Genomic DNA, 21,267 nt, shown 5'->3' on the forward strand with positions numbered 1-21,267 from the left:
TAGTGAGGATGACCTTGAACTGCTTATCTGCCTGCATCTACCTCTTAAGCAATGGGTCACAGGCACACACCCTCACTCTTGACTGCCAATGGGTTTTGTTTATCTTTATAGTTGTTTTGGAGCTATTTCAAATTCATAGTAATTTAATTCCAGAGAAGTGAATGATTGTGACCTCTGCATAGCTCCCCTGCTCTTCTTTCTGATACTATTGATTATACATGGCATCTGTATGTGTTAACACTATAATGTAGTAGTATATTTTGTTTATTAAGGGGACAGTAAAAATATATTAGTAGAGACTGTTACATGTCCCTTCTTCTTTAACACTTGTGGTCGATTGAATAGGAATGGCTCCAGTAGACTCCTAGATTTGAATGCTTGGTCACCAGAAAGTGGCTCTATTAGGAGGTGTGGCCTTATTGAAGTAGATGTGGCCTTGTTGGAGGAAGGGTGTCACTGAGGGTGGGCTTTAAAGTTTTAAATGTTCAAGCCAGGCCCAGTGTCTCTCTCTTCCTGCTACCTGCTGATCCAGATGTAGAACTCTTGGCTGCTTCTCCAGCACCATGTCTGCCTGTGTGCCATCATGCTTTCTGCTATGACAATAATAGATTAAACCTCTGAACCTGTAAGGCAGCCCCAATGAAATGTTTTCCTTTATAAGAGTTGCCATGGTCATGGTATGTCTTCATCTCAACAGAAACCTTAACTAAGACAGAAGTTGGTACCAGGGACTGGAGTATTGTTGTGATAGGCCTGGCCATGCTTTTATTTGGAGGAATGTGGACTTTGGGTCTTTGGGTTAGGAAAGCTGTAGAATGCTGTAAGTGGAGCTTACTACTAGGCCATACTAGCAGGAACATGGGGGACAGTGGTGCTGAGGATAACTTGAACTGTGGGGGCCTGGCTCAAGAGATTTCAGAATAGAGAAATATTAATATGTGGCCTAGAAACTAGTCTTGTGATATTTTGGTGAAGAATGTGGCTTCTTTCTGCTCTTGTCCAAAAAAAGATGCCTGAGACTGAATTGAAGAGATTTTGATTAATTCCGTTGGCAGAGGAAAATCTCAAAAAAGCCTAGTATTGACTTTGTCATGTGGTTATTAGTGTTCCTCTTATGAAGATCTATAATGAAAAGGAGCAAGTTGAGCAAGGAAAAATACGAAGTGTACAGTTTAAGGAGCAAAGGGACACCAGGAAGTGGGATGGAGCTAAATTCTATGTTCATGGAGATAAGCAGATTAAAGAGAAGCCTGTTGTGAGATGGAATAAAGGGAGCGATGACCTTAGGGCAAGACCCCACCCAGCTAAGTTTCCAACTTGTGAAAAGGAATGAAAGAAAAATGTAGGCTGGCATAGTAGTTCACACCTTTAATCCCAGCATGGCAGAGGCAGAGGCAGGAGGCAGGAGGCAGGAGGCAGGAGGCAGGAGGCAGGAGGCAGGAGGCAGGAGGCAGGAGGCAGGAGGCAGGAGGCAGGAGGCAGGAGGCAGGAGGCAGGAGGGAGGCAGAGGCAGAGGCAGAGACGAGCAGATCTCTTAAGTTTGAGGCCAGCCAGGTCTACAAATCCAGTTTCAGGACAGCCAAGCTTAGGTAGTGAAGGAAAAACCAGAAAGATGGTAAAGATGTAATTGGATGAGAGGGCCATGTTCCAGCCCCAGCAAGCAGCAGAACTTGGCAGCTTCACCCATGTGATTCTGGCTTTAGAGTCAAGGATAGAAGAAAGGGGTTATGAAATTGCCCTTAATAACTAAGGAAAGCCACTGAGGCTGGGCAAGAGAGGCCATTGCGTAAAGCTGTGAAGGCAAAGAAGCCTGGCTTGCCCTGGAGGTCCTAAGATGTTGGAGATGCCAGAGCCATGGGATACTTACTGAGAAGAGCTGCTAACAAGGAGTGGAATCAGCCAAAGGGAAAGAAATGCGTTCCAGTCAACAAAGCTGGAGGAGTTGGGAGATCTGAATGAAGAGTGCTTGACATCAGACCTGGATGCAGAGTTTGGAGTTTGCTCAGCTGGTTTTCAGTCTTGCTTTGGTGCAGTATTTCCTCATATATATATATATATATATATATATATATATATATATATATATATATATATAATTTATATATATATTATATATATAATTTTGATTTTACAAGGGGTTGCAGTTAAGAGATTGCATGAATCTCAGAAGACTCTTTGAATTTTGGACTTTTAAACAGTATTGAAACTGTAATAGGCTATTAGGACTTTGAAGTGGGACTGAATACATTTTTGCATTATGATATGGCTACAAGCCTATCATGGCCAGGGAGTGAAAAGTGGTGGTTTTTTAGAATTTACTATAACATGTTAGGTATGGACTTCAATTTATCTTATTGAAGATTTGTTGATTTCTTAATAATAAGCCATTTGATGTTTTCAACAAATTTGGCAAATTTTCAACTTTTATTTTCTGGAATACTTTTCTCCTGCTTTCTCCTTTTCTTCTCCATCTGACACTGATAATACACATACATTCAGTGCACATAAAGGTGCCTGTATTTCTCGGATGCTGTTAATTTTTCTTTTTCTGTTACTCACATAGTGTCTATCAATTTTTCTTCAAATTCACTGATTCTTCTGTCATTTCATACCAACTGTTAATTTCTAATAATGAACTTTTTACTTTGGTTCCTGTACTTCTTCTGTAAGTCACACTTGGTCCCTCCTCCTCCACTTCCATCTCTCCTCCTCCTTCCCCTGCTCTTCCTCCTCCCTCTGCTCCTCCTCTCCCTCCTCCAGCTCCTCCTCCTCCTCCTCCTCTTCTTCCTCCTCCTCCTCTTTCTCCTTTTTCCTTTTTTAAGCTATCTAGGTCTGAGGAGATGGATTAGTTAGTGAGGTGTTTGCATGCTTGTTGTGCAAGCATGAAACCCCGAGTTTGGATTCCCAGTACTCACAGAAAACCCAAGTACAGTGGTATGACCTACAACCCCAGCAATGAAAGGTGGTGAAGGGTAGAATTGGAGTAGGGGCTTAGGCAGGGACAAAGTCCTTCCTGGGGCTCCCAGACTAGGCATAATAGCTGAAAGGGTGAGCTCTTGTTTCAGTAAGAAACTGTCTCAAAATATATAAATAAATAAGGTGGAGAAGTGACTTCTAGCCGCCTCACACAAGCACACACAACTGTAGTAACTTTACATACTGATTACCCTTAATCCTCAGCAGGCTGTTGTCTGTTTGTGTATTTAATTTCGGACTTAGCTGGAGGATTTCAGTAAATTCCCTTTCTCCTGCAATGTGGAGTGTTGGGTGTTACTCTGTGAAGTAGCTATTTGTGGTCTTTATTTAGATGGCTTTCTTGGGTTGTCTCTTTCTTTTCTCAATTAAGCTTCCCTGATCCATTGGGGATTATGCCTGGCAGTTAGACTCAGTTATGGACTGGTCTTCTGTCCTTTGCCATAATATACTGGGGCCCATTCTGCTTTGCAGTTGGATGGGGGGGGGGACGTTTTTAAAGCAAGTCTTCGAGGTTGTTCTGACCCTAGCAGGACTCCTGCCAGCGATCTTGATTCTTAGCTCCCTAAGGACCATCTACTCCATTGTTTGTCTACCTTGTTTTTCTCAGTTTTCAGACATTGCAAATGGTTTGGTGTTTTGTTTTTCTTCTAGCTTTGTCAGCTTCACTGGAGCACTTGATGTGGTTGGCCTTGTGGGCCAAAAGTTGAATATTGTTTTTATCTAAGTATTTGATAGATTCAAAAGGAAAATGGATATATAAAAATGTTGAGATTGTTTCTTACATGTATTGATGGTTTCACCATATTTGGTACTCTTGAATTCTTCTTAAAAATCCAAGTTTCAGTCTAGAATCATTTTCTTCCTGCCTGAACATTTCATACTTCTTAGTTCTTTCTACCCCTTTCCCTGGGCAGCCTAGGAGCTGATGTACCGGCTCATAGTTGGCTATAAACCATGTGTGCTTGGCTGTTGTCGGGCTGCTGCTTTCCAAAAACAGGAACTGGAGCCTGGTGACTAAGTCCTCAGCATTCTTCCCGCTGTCCTGTCTACTGGCTCCATCAATGGCTGCAGGAGTGGTGTGGAAGCCTCTAAATGCACATGTGTCTGCTGCCTTTTCAAATCTTTCAGGTTGGGCTTTGAGGATTTTGGTGCTCTGTTCTTAGACACATACGCACTAAGAAACATACCTGCCTTCTTCATGATCTTTTAGTCATTATGTAATCCTCCCAGAACACTAACTTTTACATTTTTATATTATTTACAAACACTAACTTTTATATTTTTATATTGTTTACAAAGTGGACTATTACACTATATCATGACAGTTTCGTTGCATTAACCCCAGTGTCTGGGTAAGGAATGCCTTCTTGATAGAGCTGAACACCGACCTGAGAGGATGGACAGAGTTGTGGACTTTCCTGCCCCGTTGTGACCTAGAAGAACAGTGATCTGTCCCTCATATATGTTCAAAGACAAGTCCTCAATGGCTATCTTGGTGGTGTTATTCTCTTGGAATACCTGTTGGTGGAAGCCCGTAAATGTTAGGTATGTAGCCTTCTAGCAGTTTGGAAGAACAAGTACACACAGCAACTCTTTACAAAGAAGAAAAGGACTACACATTAATATAATGGGAAATAGAGTGTAGTAAGGAGGAACAGCAAAGAGGGAAGATCTATTTGAAGAAACAAGGTGAGTTTTAGAATTTCACAGTAGGGGTGCACTCTTTCCGTGGTCAATCCCATCCCTCCCTTCATTGTTTCAGTTACCACCTTGAAGCTGGCAATGCCATAGTCTTCTTCAGTCAGTCTTTATTTTGGGAACAGAGGAAATGGCTCAGTGGGCAAAAGCACTTGCCATAAAAGTATAAGGATCTGAGTTCAAATCCCCAGAACCCACATAAAAGCCAGACACATCCTTGATCCCACCAGGGACATGGGAGGCAGAAACAGGAGAATTCTTGGAAGCTAGTGGGCCGCCTAATCTGGCATGTACAGTCAAAAAACAACAGAGACTATATTACAGTTTACTAACATCCATAAAAAAAGTTTATCAAAATGTTTGGAGTTCTGGAGAAGTCTAGGGAAAAAGCTGAATTTTACACCTAGGTTGAAAAAAAGCAAAACAGAGATGTCTTGTAAAATAATAAAGCTGGGAAAGGTCTATAAGAGAATAAACACTCTCTACCCTCCAGAGTCTTTTGCAGCTGTAGAGTTAGGAGCTCAGATCTCAAGTTTATGCAGACTCTTGAGAAGGAAGGAAATATCAGAGAACATGAACCACCTGAGCTGCACGCCTGCAGAAAATCCAGCAAAACTGATAGATCAAGTGTCGCCTCCACCCTCCCCCAACAACCACCCAGGCCAAAGAGATCACAAGTAGATGAATGGAAAGCATCAGTGAACAGAAATTAATGTTTACCCACTCAAGCCACAAAGCTCCATTAGATACACTTTAAAATGGCAGCACATATAGACAACGTGGCACAGGTCAGAGGGAATCTGATTATCTTCTAGTAGAAAGATCCACTATTTACTAAGTACTGTACAGATACCATTTTTATCTTTCTCTGGAGAAGTAAATGCAATGGCTATGAACTCATATTAGCATAAATAAATAAAAATTGGTGAATATTTGTGTATTTCTCATATTGAAGGTTTACAGTGAATACAAAGTAAATTCCAGCTTCATTAGGAAGGGAGGTCATGAAAGAATACCTTGTGCAGGTGTTTGATCTGGATGCCTGGCATCAAATCAGCTGGTTCGGCTTCAAAATACTTGCTTTGAATTGTCTCATGAAATTGGGTGATTTCAGGATTTGTTTGAGGTGTGTCTCCAAACCAGTAGGAGCGCTAAGAAGGAATGGAACTGATGTAACTGGTGGCATGGAAAAGAAAACACTAGAAAATACATTGACCCAACAGTGTTTGCACTGAGCTAGGCTGCATACAGTTCTTGATATCAGATTTTAGAGCAAGCTAGCTATAGACTCCCTATGTCCCCCTCCAGGGTCTAGCCTGGTAAGTACCCCCTACAAGCAGATTCTATTTTTTCCCCTTCACCCACCAGACTTATCCCACGTCCCACAGCAAGTGCCCAGTCCTACTCTGGCCTTCCACACCTGTGCAGCATGGGACCTCAAGACCCCCAACAGGGTCCCACATCCCATACCACTGCCTAGTCAACTCTGCCTGGGCTGTAGCTAACTTCCTAAGCTTCTGCCAGGACCTAGCCTGAAAAGTACCCCTGACCCCATCATCCACACCTTTCCCTTAATCCCACCAGATTTAGCCTGGTTCTCACAACCTGTGTATCAGCCTAGTCTGGCCTTCCATTGCCTCACTTTGAAGGAGCTTAGGCTTGAGTCAGAATCTTCCCCACCCAGCCGCAAACCACAGGACTCTCTCACATAATATCTGACCTTTCCACTCAGACCTATCTATCCTCACAGTCTGGCTTCAAGCAGGAAACACATGAATACCAGGACAGTCCCCTCTGTCCATCTGACTTTATTCCACCCAACCTCTAGTCCCAACCCACTCCCACATCTTTTTGTCTTCCCTAGCCTGTTGTTCTCATAACAAATTTAGAACTAAAAGGAAAGCTTTGCGAGTAGAATGAGGCAAGCAGAAGACAGAACATCAGGTCTCAAAGATAAAACAGATGATCAAGACCAAATAAGCAAGGAACAAGAAAATTTAACTGCCCCCCAAAAATATGAAAAGAAACACATGGGAAATGTGGGACACCATGACAAGACCAAACCTTCAAATCATAGGAATAGATGAAGGAGAAGCATTTCAAGTCAATGGTATAGACCAGAACCTTAAAAAGATCACAGAAGAAGACTTTCCCAAACCAAGGAAAGACACACCCATATGGATACAAGAAGCACACAGGATACCAAATAGACAATAAAATAGAAATAAAATAGACAATAAAATAGAAAATCCCCATGGCATACCAGAGTTAAAACACTAAGTATATATTACAAAGAAAACATATTAAAAGTTGCAAGAGAAAAATATTCCAGTCACATATAAAGAAATATCAATAAGAATAATAGTTGATTTCTCAATGGAAACTTTGAAAGCTGCAAGAGTTTAGAGCAATTCATTCCAAGTCCTAAAAGACTATGACAGCCAACATAAAATAATATACCCTGCAAAGCTCTCTGCCATGTTTGAAGGAGAAAGAAAAACTTTCTACAACATAAGGAGCCTGAAAAAAAAAATCTATATCCAACAAACCAAAACTAAGAAATGCCATGGACCATGATATAAATGCAGCAGATGGCAATTGATATTCAAAGGAGTCAACACACTAGGTCCTCTGATGGGGGAACCTCATTCAAGCAAGGCTTATGAGGCCATAGACTCTGGAATATCATTTGCTTCTGTCTGTAATTTCACTTGTGCAAAACAGCTATGGGAATCTCCCCACTACCTATACTGTAATGTGTCTATCTCATGATTATACCTCAACCTTATGGGCATTTATATCTGTGGACTGTCTAGAAGATGACTGACTCCTCATTAAGCTGTATTGTTCATTTGGTATCTATAATGTTAGCTTACACAGAGTTTGATGAATAAATAGGAATACAAAAAATTACTACACAAGTCAGGAATTATATGTTCCTGAGAACTGTTTAATATCCCAGCTTAGGTTGACTTAAGAAAATAGTTGCATCTCCCCAGCTCTAAGATAACTGTATACCATTAGCTGATTTAATGCTTCAAAGTAACTTTAGATTAAGACCAAGTGCCTTGGTAATGGGTTTTTAGATAACCACTCCCTATCTTAGTTCACAAGGACATACTGAGCTGTCTGGCTAGGTTGTAAATACAAAAAAGCCCAATTATTGCTAGCTGGCAAATGATCTAGTCTTTGTACCCATTCCTGACCTCAATTTGTGAAAATATACTTTGACTAGTCAAGGCTACAGATAATATCTTGACTCTGTAGTCCCTAATGAGGGCTGCAGGTGTTCTTAGACAATCAGAAATTACATGCAGAATAGGAAAATATATTTCAAGATTTAAAACACTTTTTATGTCACTGTGCCTTGGAAAATGCCAAGTAGGCTTATATTAGGGGATTTAAGATAAACCTGAGTTCTAACCAAAGCATTTACAACACAGCTCTCTTTCTGTAAACACTTCGAGAAAGCCCAGCATTTCTGTTAATCACAAAATCTTAGTTTAAAATGTTACTACATTTAGAAATATAGGATGTATACACAAATTCCTTACTTTTCTTAGACTCCTCAATAGCTTAGTTTTATAAAGCTTTCTCTCTAAATAGATAACAATAACTGGATCTTTCTTTGTAGCTGCAGCTACACTTTACAGCCAATTAAGAAGTTGAGGTTTATGACTAGTATGTTATCAGGATGGCTCTGTCCCTTGTTGTTTACTGAAATGTGACCTTACAATGCAGTTCCTATATTCAACATGAAAGTTTCTATTGAGTATATATAGCTGTAAGAACAAAGAGAGGAGGGAGCCAACATGAGAAAATAGACAGGGAAGCTAACATGAGAAAAGAGAGCAACATGAGAGAATAAAGAAAGTTACCATCAGAACGAGTGTGTTCCTTTCCTAAAACCCTCAGAAAGAAAAAGTTCCAGAAGCCCCACTACTCTGCAGCATCCTCTCTACAACCCTGTAGCAGCCTGGATGCTGCTCTTACGGATGCATTAAAGAAGCAATATTTTTGACTGAAGAGAAAAATTCGCATAGCAGAGAGACTGTGGAAAGACATATGAGGTCATAATTATTAAAACATGAAGGACCAGTGAGAAGACAAACAAAGTCAAAAATCAACAACACATTGATCACAATGAACACACACATTTCAGTAATAATTTTAAATATCAATGACCTCAATTCCCTAATCAAAAGACCCAGACTGACTGAATGGATCCAGAACAAAATCCAGCTGTCTGCTGCCTACAAGAAACATGGGCTGGAGAGATGGCTCAGAGGTTAAGAACACTGGCTGTTCTTCCAGAGGTCCTGAGTTCAATTCCCAGCACCCATACGGTGGCTCACAACCATCTGTAATGAGATCTGGCTCCCTCTTCTGGCCTGCAGGGATACATGCAAACAGAACACTGTATACATAATCAGTAAATAAATATTTAAAAAAAAGAAAGAAACATATCTTAGTCTTAAAGATAGACATTGCTTTAAAGTAAAAGGATGGACAAAAATAATCCAATGGAAGAGGACCAAGAAGCAAGCAGGTGCCACTATCCTAATATCTGAAAGCATAGACTTTAAATTAGAACTAATTAGAGAAGATTTTTAAAGGGACACTTCATTCTAATCAAGGGAACAGCTAACCAAGAAAACATTATTATCTGACATATTGGCACCGAACTCAGTGTCCCCAATTTCGTTAAAAAATCTATCATTGGATTTAAAGACAGAGATTAACATCAATCAATTAATAAAAGGTGATTTTGATATATCACTTTGTCCAATATACAGGTCATCTGGACAAAAAATAAACAGAATATTCAGAATTAATCAACATCACACATCAAATGGACTTAACAGAGATCTGCAGTTATTCTATTCAAACACCAAAGAATTCACGTTTAACTCTGTAGCACATGGAAGCTTTTCAAAAACAGACCACATCTTGGAACATAAAACAAATCTTTTCAAATTCAAAATGATTGAAATTGCTCCTTGTATCCTATCTGACCCCAATCAAATAAAACTTAAAATTGATGGCAAAATCCTCTAGTAAATACACAAACTCAAGGACATTAAACAACTCAATACTAAATGATGAATGGGGGTCAAAGGAGAAAAAAAACAGAAAGAAATAACAAAAACTTCCTGTAATTAAATTACCATGAAGATCTACAGAATAAGGGACAACAAGTACTAGAAGGGATGCAGGAGGAAAAGGGATCCTCGTTCACTGTTGGTGCAACTTCATACTGCTGCAGTCACTGTGAAAACCAGTGTGGAGAATTCTCAAAAAGCTAAGAAATCTTCCATATGATACAGCCATACCAATCTTTGGCATATGCCCAAAGGACTCAACATTCTACTCTGACGATACTTGCTCAGCCATGTTCATAGCTGTTCTATTCACAATAGGTAGGAAATGGAGACAACCTAAATGACCTACAATTGATTATGCGGCAGTGAAAATGTGGTACATATACACCGTAAAATACTATTCAGCTGTAAGGAAAAATTAAATCACGAACTTTGCAGATAAATGGATAGACTTAGGAAAGATCATATTGAGTGAGGTAATCCAGACCCAAAAGTCCTATATTCTCTCTTATCAGAGGCTCCTGGTTTCAAATCCTCAGATGTAAACACTTAACATAGCCTGTAGTAACTGCAGAAACCAGGAAAGTAGAATGGAACTGTTGTCAGCAAAGAGGGGTTGGGGAGCATAAGCGAGGGGAATAGCAGGGTACAAGTGATCTTATCAGGGAGATGGGGAAAGGGGGGCTTTGTAGGGAAGGGGAGGGAGATGATTATACAAGGTGGGAGGATCATAAAGAGGAGTGGCAGGATATAAGTGCTCTGACAGGGGAAATGGGCACTTTATAGGAAGGGGAGGGAAATAAATACAGAAGAAGGAGCGAATTGAGTTAAACAATAATAAGAATGCCTGAAAGAGCCACAAGTATTAATTATTTACCAAAAAAATCCCACAATAGACATAACTCCATGTATAAATATACATGTACAGTTTTAGTGAATTTTTCCCATCGGGGCTACTGGTTCTCTCTCTAAGAGGTAAAGAACACCTATAAGAAATCCCAATACCAGACATGAGAAGCTGCCTTTGAGTTGTTAGCCAGAGCTGTCCAAGAAACTCCCAAAACATACAGCCTGTTGCTGTTGCCCTTGGTTACCTCCCAGAGGTAGAAGGTAAATCCTTATTGCTGAAGACACCATGTGTTTCAAACACAGGACCCAGAGTCCCCTGAGCTGGAACAGGCCTGTCTGCTTCCTCCCTGAGGACCAGCTTTTGTGATACCAGAAAGCACCATGCAAGCTTCCAAAGGAGAGATTCAACCAACAGTCCCACCCAGCCCATAAATCAAATCAATGACCAGCCTGGCATGATAACCCTAATGGTGTAGTAGTGGCATATCTACCTTGGTGGTAACCAACAACTCTCTTGGTCTTATGACTGGCTCAAGAAGAAGGAGACCATGCCTGATTCTGGAAACCTAGTTAACTATTCAGTATTAGTGAAGCCATAGTTATTGGAGGAGAATCTGTAGTCACTACTTTACTAAACCAGCATAATTGCTAACAATCTATAATCATTTGCCTTTAAATCCACAGATATATGTTGTCTGCACCCCTCATCAAAGAAACTTCTCTTTGCAACAGATGGAGAACATAACAGAAAAGCACAACTAATCAAAATACAGAGTTGTGGAGCTCAGTCCCAGTGGATACATTTACAAAACACTCCCCCACCTAAGGCTCAGAGAACATTACAGAAGTGGGCCTCAAGGATTCTAAGGATCAGGGAACTTGCTGTGATTATGTCTCCCAATACTATCAGAAGCTACTCCCATAGAGTCACCAACACGACTGCCCAAAAGTGAGCTGAACAAGGAACATGCTGAACTCGAAAGAGGAGCTCATGAGTCCTCAGCCCTACACAAAGAACTACCGGCAGCTGAGGAAAGCTGGGAATGGGAGGGGCAGTCTTACCCAGGGAAGAGCACACCAACTGGTTGTCCAGTTTTAAGAGGTCAGCCCTGAAAATTTATATACAGGTAGCATTACATGGACTGAACAGGCTATACTTAGGGATATTTATGTATATACATGTACACATATAATAACAGATTTTTTTAAAGAGGCCATGATTTTGAAGGAGGGTATGGAGAGAGGAAAAGGACAGGAGAAATGTAATTAAATTATAATCTTAAAAAAAAAAACCTGACACCCCCCCCCCAAAGTAAATATTTGAGAAGGGTAAAGGGAAACTATTGCCAACTGATGTCAGAGAGAGTGTGCTATATCTCTGTCGCATCTTCTCTAAGCAACACGTAGGCCAAAGATTTCCATGCTATTTTCTGGAGCTCGGTAAGAAATCTGGACCAAAAGTGATGAGGATCCAGACATGATTAAACTTCTCTGTGTTAGTGTCCAGAGTCTCGATGCTGTTACTTTCTTTAAGCATAGCCTATCTGAAATACACTCCTGACAATGTGTGGACTCGTTACTCACAATTTGTACACTTTGGTTAGTTTCCAGCTCTTACCCATGGGTTATGTTTCCCCACATATAGTTATAGATATCTGCAATAATAACTTAGGACTCCTACATCATCTATCTATGTAAGTATGAAGGCTCAGGCTGTGTTAGGGAAACAGTAGTGGATTAGTATGGCAGGAACATAGATAAGGATGGCTCTCCTACCTCGTCTACATACTCAGTGTAAAACTGACTAGTGATTTTCTTTTAAGATGTTTTAGAACAAATTCACAAGGATTCACCTATGAATAACAGGCACCAAGACTCACCATCATGAAAAAGTTCCATGGCTTGGGCACACCGTACTCTCCTGGAAAGACAGCTTCTATATACCAGGCCACAAGGGCATATAGGAAAGCATCAACTAAAAGCATTCCTAGCACGTAGGCAAATGAAAAGCTGTCTTTATCCGCTGATGAGAATATGTTACTCCATTTCACTCCAGTTTCTAAGACAAATCATGAAACATTCAATTAGATGCCAGAGGGACTAAAATAGTTCTTCATCTGTATCATAACTGAGTGGTGTGTTGGTGCTCTTTAGAGGTTCCTGTGTGAATCCACTACCTTCTTACAGCCTTAGCATGTCGGACTGCAAGAGGACATCTGAGTAAGTCATCAGGAAACTGTCTCTCACTATACCCAAACAAAGAAACAATTGGAAATGAATTGAATAAAAATGAACTACACAAACTTCAGGAAAATAGAATTTAATAAAAATAAGCAGACTTATGGACTAGGATGATGATTCCTCTCGCCACTGCTTTGCATGCTAAAAATCTCACTGGAATGCATAATTTTGGAAAAACATAATCATTGAAATTGTAGGGATAGATTCCTGCTCCAGAAGAAACAGAAAGGGGCTCTTTTGGACTCCTAATAAATTTTTGGAGAGATTGTGAAGTCATTCATATACTAATATGTTAGTATAAAGTAGAAGAAAATTTCGGAGGACAGTTTAGCAATCAAAATTAAACTATGAATAACCAGCAAGCTATTAACTATGCATCTTCTAGAACACAGCAAAGTTTACGAGGTCACTACTCACTCTTTGTCTCTGCATCGATTAGGAATTTAAATCCAAATGCCATCCCAACATTGTAGTCGAAGGACCAACTCAGCTTTTGCTTGAATGTCATCTGTTCATACTTAGAATACATGATAGCATATGGGAAGTAGGTGAGGAGAAAAAAGGAACTTCCTAAGCTCATAGCAAAATTGACTGCAAATGTAAAGGGAAGTGTGGTCAATTTAAGCAATTTTGAGAAACACAACATATAAATTGGCTTTTTTATGTGGACACTAAGTAAGCGTTATAAGAAATCAAAATGTCTGTTTTGTTTACCACTATTTTCCCCAGAACATAAATGCCATGTTTGGAATGCAGTGTGTGCACAAAGATATTTCTGGAAGAAAAGGGCTGAAATCAAACACACAAAGAGCTCATATTTCTGGACTTGTTCATTCTATATGCAATGAATATGAATATCCTAACAGTTATTAGAAATTTATAATTTTATTACCACTCAACACAAGAAATTAATTATAAATATAAACAAACTATCGGAATAATAAAAATATTCATCTAGGCATTATGAGATTGGTCTAAGTCATGGTAATGAATGAAAAAAAGGATTCCTGAATAAGTCAAGAAACTACAATTCAGTGTTTAAAACAACACAACAACAAAAACCCAACTAGACAGTTTTTACAAAATTTTTTTCTTTATTTTATTTTACATACCAACCACAGTTTCCCCTCCCTCCTCTCCTCCTATTTCCTCCCCCCACCTCCCCTCTAAATCCCCATCCACTCCTCCTCCCTCTCCATCAGATAGGGTAAGGCCTTTCTTGTGAATCCACAAAGCATGGCATATCCAAGCATGACTCTGTTGCTGCAGGACCAGGCTCCTCCCCACTGCATCAAGGCTGAACAAGGCATCCCACCATAGGGGGTATAGGTTACAAAGAGTCAGCTCATGCATCAGGGATAGGTCCTGGTCCCCCTGCTAGGGGCCCCACAAAAGATCAAGCCCCATAACTGTCACCCAGACGCAGAGGGTAGATGGGTTTTACAGTATTTTGGAGTTCCAAAATGTGATTTGATTTTCAGAGTTGCCATTTAATAATAGTTGAAATATTGCTGTATTCAGTCAAGAATTATGAAGCATGCAAAGAAGATGATACAAGCTATTCATATACAAAAGAAAAATGAAACAAACAATACCACAAAGAAAATACTTGCCCCTGTGGAAGGCCAGAGGCTGGACTTCTGTAAACAATGCATCTTAAATAAGCTGGTTCCTGAAAGAAAGAGCTGAGGGGAAGTAGGAAAAAGAGATCTCTACTTGTAGAGACTGTCAGTGAAGTGATGGACATTATGAAAGGAACCAAGCAGATGCTCAGACTGCAAAGTACACAAAATGAAGACTTTACATGGCTGAGTAGACAAAGGGGGAAATCAGCAGTTAAAAATAGTACAATTGGCATTACGCAATCTTAAGGAGCAGTAAGAAAAATAGAATAAAAACTTGACAAAGCCTAAGAGGCCTGGGACCGCTCTCAAAGTCACTTCCATATGCAAAGAGCAGTCACAGAAGAAGAAAGCAAGTATCTGATTTGAAGAACTGTGGTTGAAAATCTTTACACTTAAAAAAAAAGGCACAGACCTCATCTAAACAAAACAAAACAAAAACACCACTTCCAATAGGGCAGTCAAAGAAGCTTACGTTGAGACACATCTAGAATTAAAAAAAAAAGTCAAATTCCAAAGGCAGAGAATTGGCAAAATAAAGTGCTGAAGGTGTCACTCAATGGTAGTGTGCTTGCCTAGTATACTTGAGGTCCTGGGTTACACTGTAGCATTAGAAAACAAAAGGCTATAGAGTCTTCAGGGAGAGAATTCTGTCTGGTACAAGACTACAGCATACTTCCCTCTTGGACTCTAGAGGCTGGAAGTCACTGGAGTGACATTGTGAAAATAAAATAAAAACTTGTCAACCAAGAATTCTCTATGTGGCAAAAACCATCATTTAAGAATCCAAGAGAGACTTCTTGGTTCTGGGACCACATATCAGGAGTTTGGTGTCCTTAGCAAATTTATTATTATTTTATTATATTATATTATTTACTAATAACAAACATAGAGCTGGAGAAAACATTTTCACTCTAGTGTCTTTCTGAGAATAGAGGGGATACCATTAATACTTGAGCTGGAGCTCAATAAATCTTTTTTTTAAAAAAAATGTTATTGAAGCTAACGTCATAAATTGCTCATGATTATGGCATTAATTATAATTTATATAAGAAAATAATTAGAAGCTATATAGGAGAGGAAATGAGATGGGAATCAAAATGGAGGACACAAGGAAGAAAAAGATGAGGCATATATAAAATAAATGGCTGACTGGAAGATGCAAACCCTTCCTGATTAGTCATTACTATACTTTGTCAGTGTACTAAGTGCAATGGCATGAGTTAAATTCGGGAAAGGCAAGGTGTCAGAATGTATTAGAAGTCAAAGATACAAATTAATCATGAGTCTAGAAAAAGTCATCCATGCCAGAGGGAAGTGGCTAAACTATCAGAATGATAGACTTTAAGAAATAAAGAAAGATGTTGTGAATAAGTTTTTGAGATGGGGTCTCGCTGTGTAGCCCTGGCTGGCCTGGAACTCACTATGTAGACCAGACTGGACTCCAACTTTTGGTACTCTTTCTGCCTTGGCTTCCCAAGTGCTGGGGTTATAAGTGTGTGCTACCACACCTGCCCAACATGGCCAAATTTTCCAGAAGAGAAAATACTCCTGAGTCATTAGTAACATACACTTAAGCTTCATTAGTAACTGATGAAATGAAAATTTATTTTTAATTTCTCTTTTGTGGTACTGAAAACTGAACCCAGGGTATCACATATGCCAACCAAGGGCTCTGCCATCTAACTATACTTCCAGTTTGAAAAAAAATGCAGATTTAAATTGCTTTTATATAACACTTCGTATCCCTAATTTGGTACAAGTCTATTATTATTATTTTTTTACAGCCTTAAGATAAAGCTTTTATTGATTCAAGACAAAACTTTTTTTTGAAAAAACATGAGAACAATTTTTTCACAGTTCATTTTTTAAATATAATATTTGAACATATATGATATACACTTCAAAACACGTAAAAGGATAGCAAGTCAAAAGCCATTCTTTCCCCACCCAGCTGGCAATCATCTACTATTACTGTTTTAACATGAGACATAGAAAAATAGGAATTCTCACACTCCAGTGGGACTGTAATTTCACAAAAATCCCTTGGCATGTGAACCCTCAAAGGGCAGGAAGAAAGTTTTATTTGTCTTTGTTGTTAGAGACCATGCTAAGCACAACTTATGAGAATGTGTGAGTGGATGAATAGATGGATGAACGAATAGCCATTGATTGTATTTTCTATTCTCATCTTTCAATCCTCCAAAAACTTTTCAAAACCTACCTACTACCTCTTAAGTCCACTTTCACTTGCAATATTGTGATCTAGAATCTTCTTGTATGTATGCTATGACTTATTAATTTTCATTGCTCGCTGCATGTCTTCTGGTGGCTAGTTTCATACATCATCCTGAATGTACTGTGGGACACACAGATTAAACATTATTTCTGTGTGTGTCTGAGTTTCCCTGGTTAAGGTCAGCATTTGAATCTGTGGACTTAAATCAGTTTGATTGTCCTACCTTACACTGAGAACCCAGAAGGAACAAACAGAGGGCGGGAGAATTCTCTTTTTCTTCCTGACAGCCTTCATGGCCAGGACACTAGTCTTATCCTGCTTGGGACTAGACTGACCCACTAACTCCTCTCTTATTAGGCATTAGGACACATACTGGAATTAATCAACGGCTTTCCTGGATCCCCTGGTAACAGATTTCAGATGTGTGTGTGTGTGTAGGGGGGACTTTTTGGCCTCCATAACCAAATAAACCAATTCATCATAATACACCTTTATCTTCCATTGTTTCTGCTTCTTTGGAGAATTCTACAATAATTTTTGTGCATATGATATCCATACTCTAGAGGTCAAAGCCAGCTCTGTGGGGGTAGGAACTGCATTTCAGATACCTAACAGACCAACAACACACGTTTAAGTATAAAAAGCAGTTCTGCTGTTTTCTTGATTTTCTCGTCATCAAACTAGCAGACATTGCTCTCTTCAGGTCAAAAGCTATCTGCATCTCAGCAATTTCTGGTGGAAGGGCTAGATGGATACAGTTCAGGTTAGAAAGAACACCCACATGTGATCAAATATGATCATAGCATCACACAAATGCTGTGCTTATCAATTTTCACCACTCACCTCATTCCATTTCTTTTTTTTAAATTTTTTTTTAATATTTATTTATTTATTATGTATACAGAAGGGGGCGCCAGATCTCATTACAGATGGTTGTGAGCCACCATGTGGTTGCTGGGAATTGAACTCAGGACCTCTGGAAGAACAGCCAGTGCTCTTAACTGCTGAGCCATCTCTCCAGCCCCTCCATTTCTTCTTTTTTAAAAGACAAAATCTCATTAGTCCATGCTGGCTTCAAACTTACTATATTGTTGAAGATATCCATAAACTCCTGATCCCCCTACTTCTGCCTCACAACCACTGGTGTTACAGGTGTAAGCTATCACTCAACATTTGCTCTATTTCAAGGGCACAGGCCATCTCAGAGCACAGAGGCTAGGGGTGTGGTGGAAGATAACATTTAGAAGGTGTGTTCAAACACAGTGTTTGTTTGTTATTGAGCCTTGTTCCCAGGAGGAATCATGTACTCACCTCTATTAAACAACGTGCTAACCATAAAACTGAAGAATATTGATGAGCTGGCATAAAGTGACAAAAAGACCAAGACAAGGATTGGGTCATTGTATTGGAAGATTCGTGCAGGTTCAATCTAGCAAAAGAATTAGAAATCTGGTTTAGTCATGTATGATGTGTTATCATGACAAAGTATAAGAAAAGAAATGCCCTTAAATATGTTATTATTCCTGGTCAACACTAGTGACACACTCAAGGAGATGAAAAATTAATACTTCTTTTGGACAGGGTCTCATAGAGGCCAGACTGCCTTGAACTCTTTGTAGCTGATGATGATCTGCCTCTGCCCGCTGGGATTACAGGCATGCACCATTACTCACTGTTTATGCAGGGATTTGTATATGTTAGACAAATACCTTAAAAACCCTCATCTCCAGCACCAAATGACTCATTTCTCACTGAAGGTCCACCCACCTAGGCTTGAACTGAAGTCTGCTGAGAGACCAAGCAGCTCAGATTCTACAATGACGTCCACACAAGCTAAGTTTTCCTTTCCAATAGCAGAGACGTTAGGCTGGTTCTATACTTCTGTTTCCCTCTTAAAGTTTAGCCACAACATACTGGACTCAAAAAGACACTTGCCTTGAAAAATAAAATCATGCATATAAATATGATGTTAATAAAATACAAACAGAAGAATGTGACGAAATAGGCAACCCAGAGCATCCAGTTGCTCAGTCCTATCATGAGCTGGTATTCCTGTGGGAGAATTACCACAAATTAAATAAACATGAAAAAACACATACACAACCACACAGTGCCTTAGAGTTCTCAAAATGTACTGACACATTATCTAATTTCATATTTATGGCCCAAATCTCTAAGTTAAAGAGGATAAAATTTGGCCCAGGATCTCCTGTAATTTCATTAAAATTGTTCAGCTAGTGAATGAGTCCTGTAGTTTTTATAAGTTCAGAGGTCATTTCTTCAATAATTGCCTGATACTGTTAAAGACACGAAGTGCATGTAAGCAAAGCTACAAACCACTTAAATATATATTTCTTATAATTATATTTCTAGAAAAATATATAGTAATATTTAAATTTAGTCATAAAACTTGACAGTACTAAAATTAAGATGAAAAGAGGAAAATTCTCACAGCTTTAGCAATAATCTTTATAAACAATCTATTTTCTTCAGAAGTAGTTGTTTATAGAAATATGAGGTATTTTGAGCTTTAACAAAAGCATATTCAAAGCATTTCATAATGAATATAATGCTAGCCTAGATTAAGAAAGGTCAGTTGAAAGGTCTGAATATTCAGAGGCTACTTAAAATATTTTTATTGAATTTTACTAATATGTCAATATTTAAATCCCACCCCCTAATTTCTACCTGCTTGATACATACAAGGTTCTCAAGGAATGTCTTTTGAATTAATTAATGTATGACTAGAAAGTGTGAACATATGCATGCTATTCAAATCTCTTTAGAGTGGTTACAGGTTCATGCTATTACCTGTAAGAGACAAAAACAAGATAAAATGTGCCATTGTTTTCTAGAGTTTAATACTTGAAACAGAATCAATTTGCAAAATTTTATCTATCTATCTATCTATCTATCTATCTATCTATCTATCTATCTATTATTTATCCTTGTGTCTGTGCATGCACATGTGTGTGCATGAGGTATGCATGTGGCATGGTGCACATGGAAGTCAGAAGACAATTCTTGGAAGTTGGTTCTCTCCTGTCACCTTCTGGGATCCAGGTTTAAAATTCAGGTCATTAGGCCTGTGTGCAAGTGCCCTGCCTGTGAGCCATGTTATAGACCCTTACTTAGCAAACTTTAATAAGCACTTACAGTGACAAAGTACATTTAACAAAAACAGTGCAAGACTTGTACATAGAATGCAAAAGTTGATTGGCCTGATCTGTTTGGGAGGCATCCAGGCAGTGGGACCGGGTCCTGTGCTCATTGCATGAGTTGGCTGTTTGAAACCTGGGGCCTATGCAGGGTCCCTTGGCTCAGCATGGGAGGAGGGGACTGGACCTACCTGGACTGAGTCCACCAGGTTGATCTCAGTCTGTGGGGAAGGCTTTGCCCTGGAGGAGATTGGAATGGGGGGCGGGCTGGGGGGAAGGTGAGGGGGGCGGGAGGGGGGAGAACAAGGGAATCTGTGGCTGATATGTAGAACTGAATTGTATTGCAAAATAAAAATTAAAAAAAAAAAAAAGAATGCAAAACATGGTTGAATGAGATGACAGAAGGTCGGAATAAATGCAGAGCTCCCCATTTCATGAACCAGAACACTTAATATTACTAACATGGTAAGATCCCTTAACTTAGTGTACAAACTAAACACAATCCCTTTTCAAAGATCTTGGTACATAGTTACATGAAACTGCAGAATCTACATAAAGCCCAGAATGGCAGCATGTCAGTAATTTTAATACTCCTATGACAAGATAAGAGGTGGCAACAGGGGACTCTCTAGAGGCTCATGAGCCAGCCTGCTGCACACAGCCATGAAGAACAAAGAGACCCTGTCACAAGCAAGATGGAAGGTGAAGACCAACACCCAAAGCTGTCCTCTGACAAGCATGGTGTGGCATGTAGGCACCTGCACTCAGACACATAAACATATACACAGATATGTATCATATGCATGTACATAAACTTAGAGATTGACAAACACTAATAAAATTCATATGGACATTCAAAAGACCCAGGGTAGTCAAAACAGTCTTGAAGAAACCATAACACTATCTGGTTTCAACACACACTGCAATGAGCTTGCTGTGCACAGATCACCAGAAAGGTCTGAGTGTACCTTACAGCTCACCTTGGACATATATCATTAATCTCCATGAACTACACATTTGCTAACAGGTGGGAATATTTTCTAGTTTCCCCTGTATTATTCTTCTTCGATCTATATGTTGTTTATATAAGTTTGTTGTTTAATTGCTAAATAACTGTGAGATCTAATCTTCACTCTGCTGTTCCCAGAGAAAAACACGCTTTATATTATTCAGGCCTTTTCTGTCCCTGAGATGTGTTCTGTGACTGTTTCATATCCAGTCTTGGTTTAATGTTCAAATATTTGTGTTTTCCTACTTCTGTGACTCTTATTAAATATGTAATTTAATTCTCTTGGGATAGAGATCATTCTCTGTTATTTCAGGCTTCTGGTGTACCCACTATACTTACAAAGAATGTGATATTGCAGATACATTGGATGTAG

The 21,267-nt window shown here is 39.3% G+C and overlaps 1 protein-coding gene across 1 annotated transcript in view; it reads right to left on the reverse strand.

Moving 5' to 3' along the window:
- Nucleotides 1–21,267, reverse strand: part of LOC131914954 (phospholipid-transporting ATPase ABCA3-like) — an 89,770-nt gene that overhangs the window by 48,513 nt on the left and 19,990 nt on the right. Inside the window, exons 7-12 of the mRNA XM_059267776.1 lie at nt 18,663–18,779; nt 18,039–18,156; nt 13,284–13,457; nt 12,506–12,684; nt 5,691–5,825; nt 4,365–4,494 (exon numbers count right to left, since the gene is read on the reverse strand). Of these exons, the coding sequence (XP_059123759.1) occupies nt 4,365–4,494; nt 5,691–5,825; nt 12,506–12,684; nt 13,284–13,457; nt 18,039–18,156; nt 18,663–18,779 (853 nt within the window). The remainder of the gene's footprint in view (nt 1–4,364; nt 4,495–5,690; nt 5,826–12,505; nt 12,685–13,283; nt 13,458–18,038; nt 18,157–18,662; nt 18,780–21,267) is intronic.

This window comes from Peromyscus eremicus, chromosome 1 (genome assembly GCF_949786415.1).
Source record: "Peromyscus eremicus chromosome 1, PerEre_H2_v1, whole genome shotgun sequence".
NCBI lineage: Eukaryota > Metazoa > Chordata > Mammalia > Rodentia > Cricetidae > Peromyscus > Peromyscus eremicus.